General features: G+C 41.7%; 1 protein-coding gene across 1 annotated transcript in view; it reads left to right on the top strand.

Annotated features, from left to right (window-relative positions):
- The first annotated feature begins 2,804 nt into the window (after positions 1-2,804).
- rbm20 (RNA binding motif protein 20) overlaps positions 2,805-12,500 on the top strand; it is a 76,733-nt gene continuing 67,037 nt past the window's right edge. Inside the window, exon 1 of the mRNA XM_080519571.1 lies at positions 2,805-2,940. Within this exon, the coding sequence (XP_080375697.1) occupies positions 2,879-2,940 (62 nt within the window). The 5' untranslated portion in view covers positions 2,805-2,878. The remainder of the gene's footprint in view (positions 2,941-12,500) is intronic.

A 12,500-nucleotide genomic window follows, 5' to 3' on the forward strand; every position in this document is an offset into this window, starting at 1 on the left:
GTTCTCTAAAGAGCTATCAAGAACATGCATGGATGTAAGCTGTTGTTTAATTATGAGGGTTTTAGGGGACTCAGCAAACAAGCATTTTAAAGTGCGTCACCTCTCGAACTGCTGTGCTTAACACAGAGTCATCCAGGCGAGCACCATTATAGAAAACACTTCATGCTACAGTGGTATCTGCCTTCTTGCAGAGCTAAAATAAGCGGGGGGAAGGGGGGGGGGGAGGGGGGGGGGGTTGTTATGTAGCGTTGTCACATGAGTGACATGCACACGCTTTCATGCACGCAATGCATGGCAATAGTTTCCTGGTGGTTGTCAGCACGGACCGTCAGATATGGTTTCATTTTGCTTTCTATCATTGAACCAGACAATGTGAAGATGGAGAGACTGTCTTCTTTCCCGGCTGACTAAAAAATGGCCTCAGGGTTTATATTTGCAGTCCTCGAGCACAGCAGGTCTCGCTGCTGCTGGCTGGTCGACCACGTTACTGTGTAGAGGAGATTAGGAATGAGGGTCAATTACAAAAACATCATGATTATCAAGACCGTGACTGTGTCTTCAGTCATCCAGGAATTTACACATTTCTAAATTAGATTTGTTCCTGAGCAGATCTGTAAATGCTTACATAGAAGTTCCAATATATATTCCAGTCTGTACATGTGAACTCGTCCACTGACAGATCTGGAAATACACATGAGCACATCTTTAGAATCATGCACACACACACAAAACACACAAACAAAAGACATGCAGAGAAAACTCTTTCCAGTGAAACACAGATATGTTCAGTACAGACCTATAGACACGTGACACACAGGTCTGTGGAGTCACATGATTCTGCTCTTGCATAAAGACAAATGTTAAAGATCCCATATTAGACCGTTGTTTAATAATTGAACATCAGTGTCAGAGGTCCAACAACATTGTATTCAAAGTGTATTCACTAAAATCCAGCCTTGATGCTGAATTCCAGCCAGTCTAAAAGTTCCTCTAGTGGCTCTCCCGAGAACAGGCTGTTTCTGTGTTCGTACCTTAAAATGCTATTGAGCTGTGTCTGTCCATGTCTGGTGTTTGCGTGAAGAAAAAAAATGGCATCTATTCATAATTTCAGAGAGCAGCGCTGATCTGCCTGTAGGACAGTGAAAGGCAGTGTCCACTGCCAGAGGGAGCGATGGTTTCCCCTGGTGATGTAATGAAGGGAAATCTCTGATTCGCCTGTACTCAAAAGTGAAGCAAGCAAGTGAAGGAGATGACAGATTTTCTTCACTTCTGGGCCCTCATACAGGCTACAGGGACACATATTACTGTCAGAAACCCACTGGAAAGTATTTTTCAAATAATATGGGACCTTTAATGCACAGAGATGTGTGACTGCATCAAGACATAGAGTCATACACAGCTCTGTAAATGCACACATGGAGTGAAAGTACTCAAAACTCATGCGCACATTTGAAAAGCTTGGACAAATATTTTTATATTTACACAAAGATCTGCAACATATACAAGGTTCTGTAAATGCCTTCCCAACTGAAAATGTACGGAACAGCTCTGGTGGGATTCTTTATCTTCTCCTGCTATTTGAATGTGTCCCGGACTGATTCCCCCCCCCCAGCAGCCACTTTATCAGCAGCTGTGGGTTTGCCAGTGTGAAGTGTTGTTTCACTGTCTGCCTCTTTTGGTTCTGCTTTATTCCCCCGGACCAGCACTAAATATGTACTACATTATTAAAGCCACAGGGAATGTCACAATTCCTCATTTGTGAAATCAATTTATTGGTTTTATTTCTTATTTGTAAGTGAAATCTTTCATGATTTATTGTCAAATGTTTAACAATGTCTTCCCTTTTAGGCAAACCGAGACGGTTATGCATGATAACCTTTAACAAAGGTCTATTTTAGCGTGCGAGAAAACAAACACTGCTCGGAAGTGAGATTCCCTCCTTCCCACTTCCGTTAACAAGACAGAGATTCAGCCGTGAGCTGAAGCAGACCAGACTCTAACAGGACTGCCGACGTACTCTCACTCACTACAATTCTTCCCTTAACGATTTATTACCAAACACGCCCCACCTTCTGGCAGACAGATGGGAAACCTCAGACAGTCAGACCATTACAAAATGTGAATAATCTGACACTGTGATCCAGCACTGGAGACCAGACCTAACACCCCCCCCCCCACACACACACACACACACACACACACACACCCCTCCCCAATGATTCAGCAGCTAAATTGATCCCGACACCCAGTGAGTGACTGATGACATTCCCAGAAGCCCAGTGCATCCCTGCTTTGGCCAGACTATGTGAGGCTGCGTGTGTCTGTGGTTGTGTGCCTGTGTGTGAACTTAGAGGCGATAATCAGCAGTGGCTGGAGGCTGGAGGGACTTTCTTGTCCCTGTTGTTGTGGAGCTGTCCCCCCCCCCCCCCCCCCCGCCAGTCCCCTGAGCCCACCTACTCTGTTATTACCTCCTAAATGTCCCGCAGTCCACCTCCTGCTTCCTCTGAAGAACCTCCAGCTTGAGTCTGTGGGGAGAAGACAGGAAGTGGAGGAAAGTGTGGGAAGTGTCCGGTGTAGTTTCTGGGGAGAGGGAGTCGGGGCGACGGGGCTGAGGGTGACTCTGCTGCCTTTGCTGCTGTCGATCAGGAGACGCTGAGCGTAAGAGAGCCTGCTGAAGTGTTCTCAGCAGCCAGCCTCCACACTCACAGCCCAAAGCCGGTTGGAGGAAGTTGCCTTTGGTCAGTGGTAGTTACTGTGTAGTTCTGCATGTTGGAGCAGCTTTAGGGGCTGTAGGCGGTGCGAGAGAGTTTGCTCTGTCATTCAGCAGGCTTGGGACCCAACAAATAGCATTGAAGGTGTGAAAACAGGCCACACCAACATGCTGGGAAAAGGACAAAGTGGCGGATACCCGCTGGAGGCGACGAGCGACAGCCTGCGGAGGTAAGGCGAAAAGATGGCAAACACAAAAAGGGGGAGCCATGTGCCTGGCGCTCACATGGCTCCAGTGAGAAACAAAAAGAAGCACCGGGGATTTGTTTGGTGGGGCAATGTAATACCCCAGAAAGAGGAAAGATTTCTCGAGGGTGAATTACATCTGAGCTGGAAATGTGTGCCAACGCATAGGATTTCCCACAGTCTCAATCTTATGACAAAAAAACTGATTCCATCCTTCAAAAAGACGACAAAGTCGTTTTCGGAAACACTTTGCTGCTTCTATTCCACGCCTGTTATGTTTGAAGTGAAAACAACCTTTGAGAAAACTTATCAGACTATTTTATTTTTGAAATATAGGATATCTTTGAAAATGAGATTCATGAGATGCCGTGAAAACGTTCATTTCTGGTTTTGTTTTATTATAGTTTTTCTTCAAAATCTTTATCGAAAATTAAAAATGCAACAGAAAGTAAAGTTCTTGTCTCTATGGAGATGATTGAGTCGTGCTCTAAAAAAAAGAGTTTAGATTAACTTGTTGACATGAACAGAGACAAACTACGGCGCAAATGTTCAGTTACTCTCAGGATTTCTAGTAGATTCCATTTATGCATTTAACACATGACAATATGCTCAGTTTTCTCTCATTCCAAACAGAACCTAATATATTATACAGATTTAATAGAAGTTATTAGATTCACGCTCCAAAGATTTTAATCAACTGTTGTCATGTTTGAAACAAACAAACAAACAAACAAACAAATAAACAAATAAATAGATAAGTAAATAAATAAATAAATAAATAAATAAATAAATAAATAAATAAATAAACCTGATATTTTGCTAATTCAAATATTATTTGTCACTCTTATAGCAATTTCCCTATTTTAGCAAAACAAGAAGAATAAAGTGTTTCTTGTAAAAGACAAGTAAAATTGAGAAAATGAATAATAATAATAATAATAATAATAATAATAATAATAATAATAATAATAATAATAATAATAATAATAATAATAAATTAGAAAATGCTTATGTGGGCTTTTTTAATTGAATGTAATCATTGTATTCCGCTCCAGTGGAAGTATCTAAATAGTTTTTTTCACAAACATTTGATTCTAGAAAATGGGAGGATTTTCTATAGTCACAGTATAAATAAAGATAACAGTTTAATTCCTTAACTTCCTGTTTAACTTATGAGATCAGATTCTGCTGAAGTCCTTCTAACTCTTTAAGGCGTCATGATGTCCTCGCTTTGCAAAACAAAAGGTTAACAATCCTCTAAATGACCAACCTGCAATTCATTTTTGTATTCATAAACAAGATATTTCCCTTTCAGATTTGACTTTGAATCCCGTTTGCTTTGTTTAATGGTCACATTTGTCCGTGTGCAGTTTGGTCTTGAAGAGTTTTTAGAATTAAAGCCTCTTGCTGTCTTGATATCTTCAAATATTACTAACTTCTGATTCTACTGGTGGCAGATTTGCCAAAAGATTGAGAAGTGAATGTTTGTATCTGTGTGAACATGCATGTGTTGGCATTTTCTCTGTTAACTACTCCAGTCCAGCAGTCCGTAAATGGATTTGATATCTGTGGCTTATTTTAGATCAACTGCAAATGAAGGATATGCCGCACTACCTGGCACTCATCAGGACCTTTTTAGTCAGCGTAACCCTGCCAGGGCTCATTGAATCAATCAGGATGAATACATGTCTCTTCACACAAAAATAAAAAAACAAACCGTGATGCTGGTTGGAGGTCACTCTCTGCTCTCAGATCAGATTATATTTGGACTTTGAGCAAAGCAAACACTGTCGTCAAGCATTAACTACAACTTCCTCATCACAAGCTCCTAAACAACGCAACAAAACTCATTTAGACAAATTACATGCAAGTCATCAACAAAAGAAATACACAGTAAAATCGAACATTTGCTTCAAGAATCAACAACCGAAAGCGTAACTGAAACACAAAGACAAATAAAGAGAAGGACGTGTAGTGTTGTCAGTTCAGTGAATAGAATGTTGGATAGAAGATAGTAGATAGAACTTATTAAGGCAAAAAGGCACAAAGCAAATGCTCTTGTCCTCCAAGAGGAAGGAGCAGCTTTGATTTCTCAAAAGATGTTTGTCATTTTTCAGTGTTGTTTGGTTCTCTACAGGCTTTACTAGAATAGTATATAATCTAAATGTCACTTGTATATATCGTCACCATGCTGAATTGATCATCCGTTCCGAATCACTGAATCAATGTCACATTCGGTAAAATAGGATATAAACAGATCCTGTTCATTGTTTGTACTTTTAAAAAGCACTCATGAGCCATTACTTTAGGAGGACGATGATGTAAGTTTATTAACAGGTCCTTCTTGTTAATCTGGCCGTTTCCTTGAGCTTCGGTGGAGGTTCTGGTCTGGAATGTCTTCCTTCACACCTGTCGCCGTCTTTTCACTGGTTGTGTTACAGGATGCAGGTTGTGGTGTTCAGTCTTCCGCTCTGCTTCCAAGTGAAAAACCTGCTCTTTGTAATGATGGAACTTGGCTGCTGGTCACATCGAGGCGTCGACTCCCTGAAACTAGCCCAGCTGAGTTTGAATTCAAGGAATTGGTTGCATCACTTTTAGTATCAGCTCTCATAGGAGAAGAAAAAATGTCTTTTTTTAAAACAGTCTTTCACTCCGATGAAATTGTAGAAGAGTCACATGCAGCTAAATCATCCCAGCAGCTTGTCTGATTATCTTAGCAGACCTTCTGTGTATTTATGGTGACAGGTTGTGTATGTGGCCATACATTCAGCATGTCTTGCCGCTCCGCTGTGATCATTGGGTACACAAACCACTGGGGAAATGTCTGCAGAACAAAAAGTGGAAGCTGTAGTGTTGCAGCTAAACATAGATGCGTACAAGTGTGATTTCGCTCCTGCTGATGGAGATCAGCAATACCTGGACGCCAGTCAGAGAAATATGTTGTGTTGAGCAATGGCCGGTCCAGTGGAGCCACATGGGGAGACTCATGGTCCAAGTGCAGTTTGGTTTTTGGTGATTAGTACCGGCACTCAGTGAGATTAGCTGAGCATGTTTGGTTGCATCGTTTTGCACATTAGCGTTCATACCTTCCCTCTTTTTGCGATTTCACTTTCCTCGTCTCACTGCCCTTCGCCACCTGCCGGCTCTATATCACTCCGACAGCTCGTCACGGGGAAAAGTTGGTGGTCTGAGCAGGATTGACCTCACAAGCAGCCCCGCAGACCTTCATCACTACACTAACCTGGAAATGCCACAGAAAAGGTAAATCTCACGGGGCTTCTTCTGTCTTTCCCTTCATTTGGAATTTTTTTCTGCTTCAGATTTGTTTTGAATTCGTTTTTTTCTTTTTCTCAAGCTGTAACGGCAACATTACTTTAAGTAAGACACCATGAGGAGGAGTTCAGCGATGAGGCATGAAATCCTTCATATGTTTTGCAGACTTTTTGTTTCTTTGGTTATTTAAAAAGGCATGTGGTTAGTTTAAATCACTCTCCCCGTTTCAAACAGAATTAGAACTTACATACGTTGTTAAACTGGACAGGATCAAAAACAGTTAAAAACTCATGTACTTTTTTATTTGCACAACTCTTTAATTTAGTTATAAATGATCACAAACAAATGATGTGCTGTTTGAACTGTACATCAATACATTCTTCTTTATTGGGGGATTTACGCGCTTTCAGGTTTGTTTTTTTTGTTTGTTTGTTTTTTAACGGCACTGCAATTAAACCCATAACTAACATAATACAAAGGCTCCAAACAAACTTACAGAAAAAGAGAAATCTACAAAGTCACTCAGATTTAGAATTATAGTCACGGTGGGATTAAACCCCCACATTTTCGTTGGGGTCATTTCCACTGTAAATGAGTTTATTCAAGCATGACTGAAAGTTAATGCTGTGGTGTTGATTTCATAGAGCCATGCAGGGGTCTTTATTCTTGTACTTGCAGTCTGGGTACTGGGAGTTTGTAATGTGCTGTCATGAAAGCACATTTTTCCACTTTAAGGAGGGTTATTGCCATGTTTTTTTTTAATTGTTGAGTTTTATTCTCTGGCTGGCGACCTCTCCATCTGCTCATCTGTCTCCATCTGTCACAGTGTGTGCATCCTCCACAATATTAGAACAAATCTCTGTAGGTAACTTAAGCACACTTGTCAGCTGAGAGTTTTACTGGTCTCCCCTCAAAAGGTCATTAATAAGAGCTAAGCTGGGAGGCTTTTCCTCTGAGCCTCCTACCGCTCTGCCTCACTGCCTGTCCGAGCTTAGATGTGTGGATTGATCAGTGTAGGGGCTTTGCAGCACTGCGAAAGGGAAGGATCCCTTTGAAATCCATGTGTTTGAACAAGGCTGAGCAACAATCAGCACAGAAGATTTCATTTTATTGTTTCTTCAGTCCCGTTGTTTATTTTCCTCTCACTCGGTAGAGCTTCTTTGCTTACTTGGAGAAACAAGTATTTTCCTGCAAAGCAAAGGCAGTGAACTAATACTGTGCCTCGAGTGGAACAAACCAAATAAATCTACCTGTCGGTGGATGTTTCTGATATGAAAGCCAGTCGAGACAGCCAGAGACGAACACGTGCTGCTATGGTTTGACCACAGGAGGCAGCAGAGTCGCTCTCCTCTGCTCCTACTTGTACGTGATAATATTTCTCTCTCTTCGCTCGCAGGATGTGAGTATTTACTGTCACCTCTTGTGGTCTTGCTGCTATAACTTCCTCCCCCAGCGCCACCTAAAGCATGTGTTCATTGCTGCGTTGACGCACAGCAGCAACTGCAGCTAATCGTGATGTTAAATGGCTGACAGTTGCGAGGCACCAGATGGAGTCTCCGAGGCCTCGGAGCTCCCGGGGCCTCGGAGCTCCCCGGGGCCTCGGAGCTCCCGGGGCCTCGGAGCTCCCGGGGCCTCGGAGCTCCCGGGGCCTCGGAGCTCCCGGGGCCATGCTCCTGCAAGGTCCAGGTGATTCCATGAAGCAGATCAGTTTGAATCAGAGAGAGGGTTACACTTGATTCATAGTGTGCTACTTAGGGAGGAAGGCTTTCCTGCTTCCTTCAGCTTTATTGTGAAGGCACATCGTTTATTGCTGTTAATGAATTCTATTGATGGGTGTAAACCTCTATGTGCCATGGAGAGATTTTAATGCATTTCAAGGACTTGTGATTACATTTTGAATAACATGACCGTCTCTCTTACATACAAAGAAGGATTCATTTCTCTATTACACTCAGTAGTTGAGGTAACTCACTTGGTGGCTGTATTTAGTTTTTAGGACTATAAAATCATAATTGAGTGAGAATTCCTGCCTCTTTTCCAAAGGTTTTAATATGTCGTCGTATCTGATGTGTACTTGACAGTACTGAAACCCTCATGTTCTAAACATGTGATACGCTGGTAAAGCTCGTCTGTGATTGGACGGTCGCAGTGAGAAAGTCCTCTCTGCTCTCTGGAAGTGTGTAGATTCACTAGATATACCGAACGGTCTGGGAGTTACACTTATGAAGAAGTATGCATACCAATTCAGTGTTACCAGGATGTGTCGGGATATTAGAGGTTTAGAAAATGTTTTCTGTCATTGGCTGATTTGACAAGAAATGTGAGAAATGTCAGTGTTGCACATGAAGCTGTCAAAACATCTCGATATCTGGAGGCTGGAAATGTGTGGAAGAGCTACGGATTAGAGATGGTGGAGTGTTTCCGACAGGGAACAACAACAATTATCTTTAAAATGACCTTTCAGTGTCACTTGATCATAACTATTAACTTATGAAATCATTTTACATGATATTCTACAGTAGAGTTAGATATATATCATTTATTATTATTATTATTATTATTATTATTATTATTATTATTTAAAATCTCATCTAATTCAACAATGTTTGCACATGTTTTGTCAGCACCATTATTATATCAAGATTGATGTAAAATGGGCCTTAAAATGCAGACAAAAGGTTGAGTATTCATTATAACTCTTAGTCAGACTGTTGCTGCTTTATCCCAAAATGTCCATGTCACGTTTGGCCTTTCAGCTCTTTGTCCTTACTGTTGAATCAATATTGCCACACGGTGGACTTCTTTCTCCCGCCCTCATCCGACAGATCAGGTTTTGTTCTCGAAGGGTTTACAGGCGTTGAGTTGGTCGACTTAGCGGGGCTAACTATCTGGAACAATAGGAGCAAACAGAGTTAAAGGGGCTTAAATGTCTTTATACGCTGCATCAACATTGAAAGATAGTAATGGGAAAAGAGCGTTGTCAAATAGTTCCATCTGTATGTATTCACCAATGAGATTTGCACATAACTTGGACGGGCTTGAGAGGGATCCACCAGCTGATCCTGAAATCGTTGCAGTTTCTGGGTTTAGTTGTGGTGCCTCTATAAATGAAGCTGTAGTGTCATGGTCTTCTGATGGCTGGAGGATCAATTAGGTTTGTTTCTTAATCAGTGTCCACTGAACACTTTTGCTCCTCAAACTGTTCCGACTGTAATTAACAGATGATGTTTAGCTGTGAGATCATAAAGTCCATCAAGATTATCAGGATTATCAGGATTATCAGGATTATCAGGGAGGCAGTCGCTCCGTCCAAACTGTTCTGTCACTGCAGGGATCTAAATAGCAAAGTCCCTCAATGTCTGAAAGATGTTGTACTTTATTGCTGTTTGTCCTCGTCCGGCATGAAATGATTGAATGCTTTTTAATGAAAAGTTACAGATGTCCTGCAACTTTATCACATTTTGATTCCTTGGAAACGTAATCAGCAGTTGACCTCGGTTCAAATTACACAAGACAATCAATCACATCCTTCGGGATTAACTCTTCATCGCCACCTTTCCAGTGCTTGATGCTGAAATATATGAGCTGGCTGAGTGAAAAGGTCTTGGTGTAAACACAATCTAAATTTAAAGGTCCATTCAGGCCAAACTAATCAGGCGCACTTCACATGTTTCATACAGACAAAATTATTATTTTCTGTCTGTACGAAACATGTGTTTTAATACAAGCATGTTCTGCATAGATACACCTGTTACACCATTTACAAAACAAAAGTACGTTTCACTGTGTTCATGACAGAATAAAACCTTGATTTCTTTCGCTGGTTAATAATTCAGTAGGAGGAGGAAGTTCAGATCATATCAACCACGTCTCAAAGCTCAAAACACAACAGAGGATTCAAGAGATGTCAGATAATCCCACAGTATGATTAATTTGTTTGAAAAACACGTGATCTATATTGCCCAATTCATCGATTTCAAACTCTTAACAATACTGAAATACCAAGGCCAGATCTTGAAAAGGACTGAAATGCATGCAAACCATATGGCATCGGTTCTTCTTGCTCTGCTGGACGAATGGAGAGTGAATGATGGACACAACTGGACGACTGCAGGCTCTTCACTGCCTCTATGCTGAATTGGTTTTTGGGTTGGGTTTTTTTTGTCACAATCTTGAACAAAACTACTTTGTGAACCACTTTTGAAAGAGGATTGTTGGCTTTGTTCTTTCTCACAATATGTTTTTTGCGTTTCTCTTGATCTGTATGAACAGCTGTCTTTTACAGAAAGAGGAGATGATCTTGGATTTTACATGAAGCATTTATTGCTCTTTTCTCCTCTCATAAGCCCGGCCTTCCACAGAATACGGCCACTGGTTGTGAGCACAGCTGCAGCTGTGCCGCTCGGCCTGTGGCTGTCATTTTATTGCCCAGACTTAGGCAGCATTTGGGGTTTAGTCCTTTAGTCCTGGAGTTGAACCGGCCGTATACTGTCTGTGTAACACGTCAGATGTGTTACCAATGCCCTTATCCAATGCAACCATTTACCCGCAGGTACAACTGTCATATGCACTTAGCGTTACACTTATACCATACAGTACTCTTGTACTATTGCCAGAGACTTAACAGCCAAGGCCCACGGTCACAGTGGTCGCAGCGGCTGTGTCATCCTCTGGATACACTCGTAGATAATCACAGTTACAGCGTGTCTAAGTCAGTGTTTGCAGCACTGAAGCAGCTCCTCATGTCATTCTCCCAAATGCCAAGGTACAGATTGTTCCTGACAGTAATAAGGGACGTTGCGGTGCCACCGCTGCTCCAGCATAAGGCCGACACGTAATGCAGCGTCCGCTCACCACTCAGCCCTCTGGGACACACTGAATCCAACACTCACTGCAGAGACACCAGAGGAAGACCAACTCTCAATCCGGCCAGGAGTCCTGGTTTATACTTATAGTTTTACTATTAACACACATTGTTATCAAAATAACTGCCTTCAGTAAAGTGAGACTGACTTAGAGTTGAACTATATATTTGTATTTACTGGTTTGTTGTGGTTTTGTTTGTTTTTTGCTGGTAAAGAATACAGACTTTGTTGGCATATATATATATATATATATATATATATATATATATATAAATATACACACACACACACACACACACACACACACACACACACACACACACACACACACACACACACACACACACACACACACACACACACTTTTGCATTCCAAACGTTGATCCGAGGTTGAGTTGTGTGTTTTATGTGTCCAGCCACCAGTTATGAAGTCAGGCTGAAATGATGAAGTGAAAGATCACCACTTGCCAACACGATGGAGTGCTAGAGCTTCATCTGCTTGGCCAAGTGTGTTGACCTGTAGAGCAGGAATGCATGAACATTTTGCACGTATACATGGAAATGTTGATCTGAAAACTGGTGATATCTTGTCTCTAACTATTCTAAACACACCGTGCTGAATGTGGCCTTTGTAAAAATGACAATATAAAATGACAATAAGACATTATCATCCAACAAAAGTCAGTTTTCTGTGTCACTGCAAAAAAAAAAAAAAACCCTCAGTATTTCCACATTCAGTCTGATGAAATCACAGTTGCTCAGGAGAAATGAAACACTTGTGTTTTATTCAGGTTGTGTGTAGGTAGTGTGATGTAGGAAAACCTGGGTAGGTGGGCATTTTGCCTAAATTGAGAATAATTACTCCCCACATTTGGATCAGTGAGTCACTAGTGAGTCAGATGCCGTTTTAAGATCTTGTCAATACCGCCGCCGCAGTGCTATTTTCCTCTGACAGGCAGGCGTGAGTACGAGGCTCGGTGCTCCGCTGTCAGTCAGACTGTTGGTGGTCTTTGTTCCCGATATTGGAAAAAGGGGAGGATTAGTGCCACTTTGTAGACCTCAAACTTGAGCTTTTGGCACTTCAGACAGCAGAGGTGAAACACAATGTCAGGAGGGACGTCGCTTTGTGACATTTTGTGCACGAAGTGACATTTTCTTTCCCCACAAATCCGTTTCATTCACAAGGTTTGCAGTTAGATCCCCTCTGTGTCCTTTCTGTGATGTGAAAGTGTCCTTGGGGGGGACCCCAGACCCCAAGTTGCTCCCGATACACTGGCAGGAGGGTCTATTGGTGTGTGAATGATGTGTGTGATGTGTGAATGTTACCGATGGGGCTGTAAAATGTCCTACATAGGTGACATCCATTTAACAATTATTACTGCCTGCCATATTTTTCAAACAGATTGA

Source organism: Blennius ocellaris, assembly GCF_963422515.1.
Source record: "Blennius ocellaris genome assembly, chromosome: 3".
Taxonomy (NCBI): domain Eukaryota; kingdom Metazoa; phylum Chordata; class Actinopteri; order Blenniiformes; family Blenniidae; genus Blennius; species Blennius ocellaris.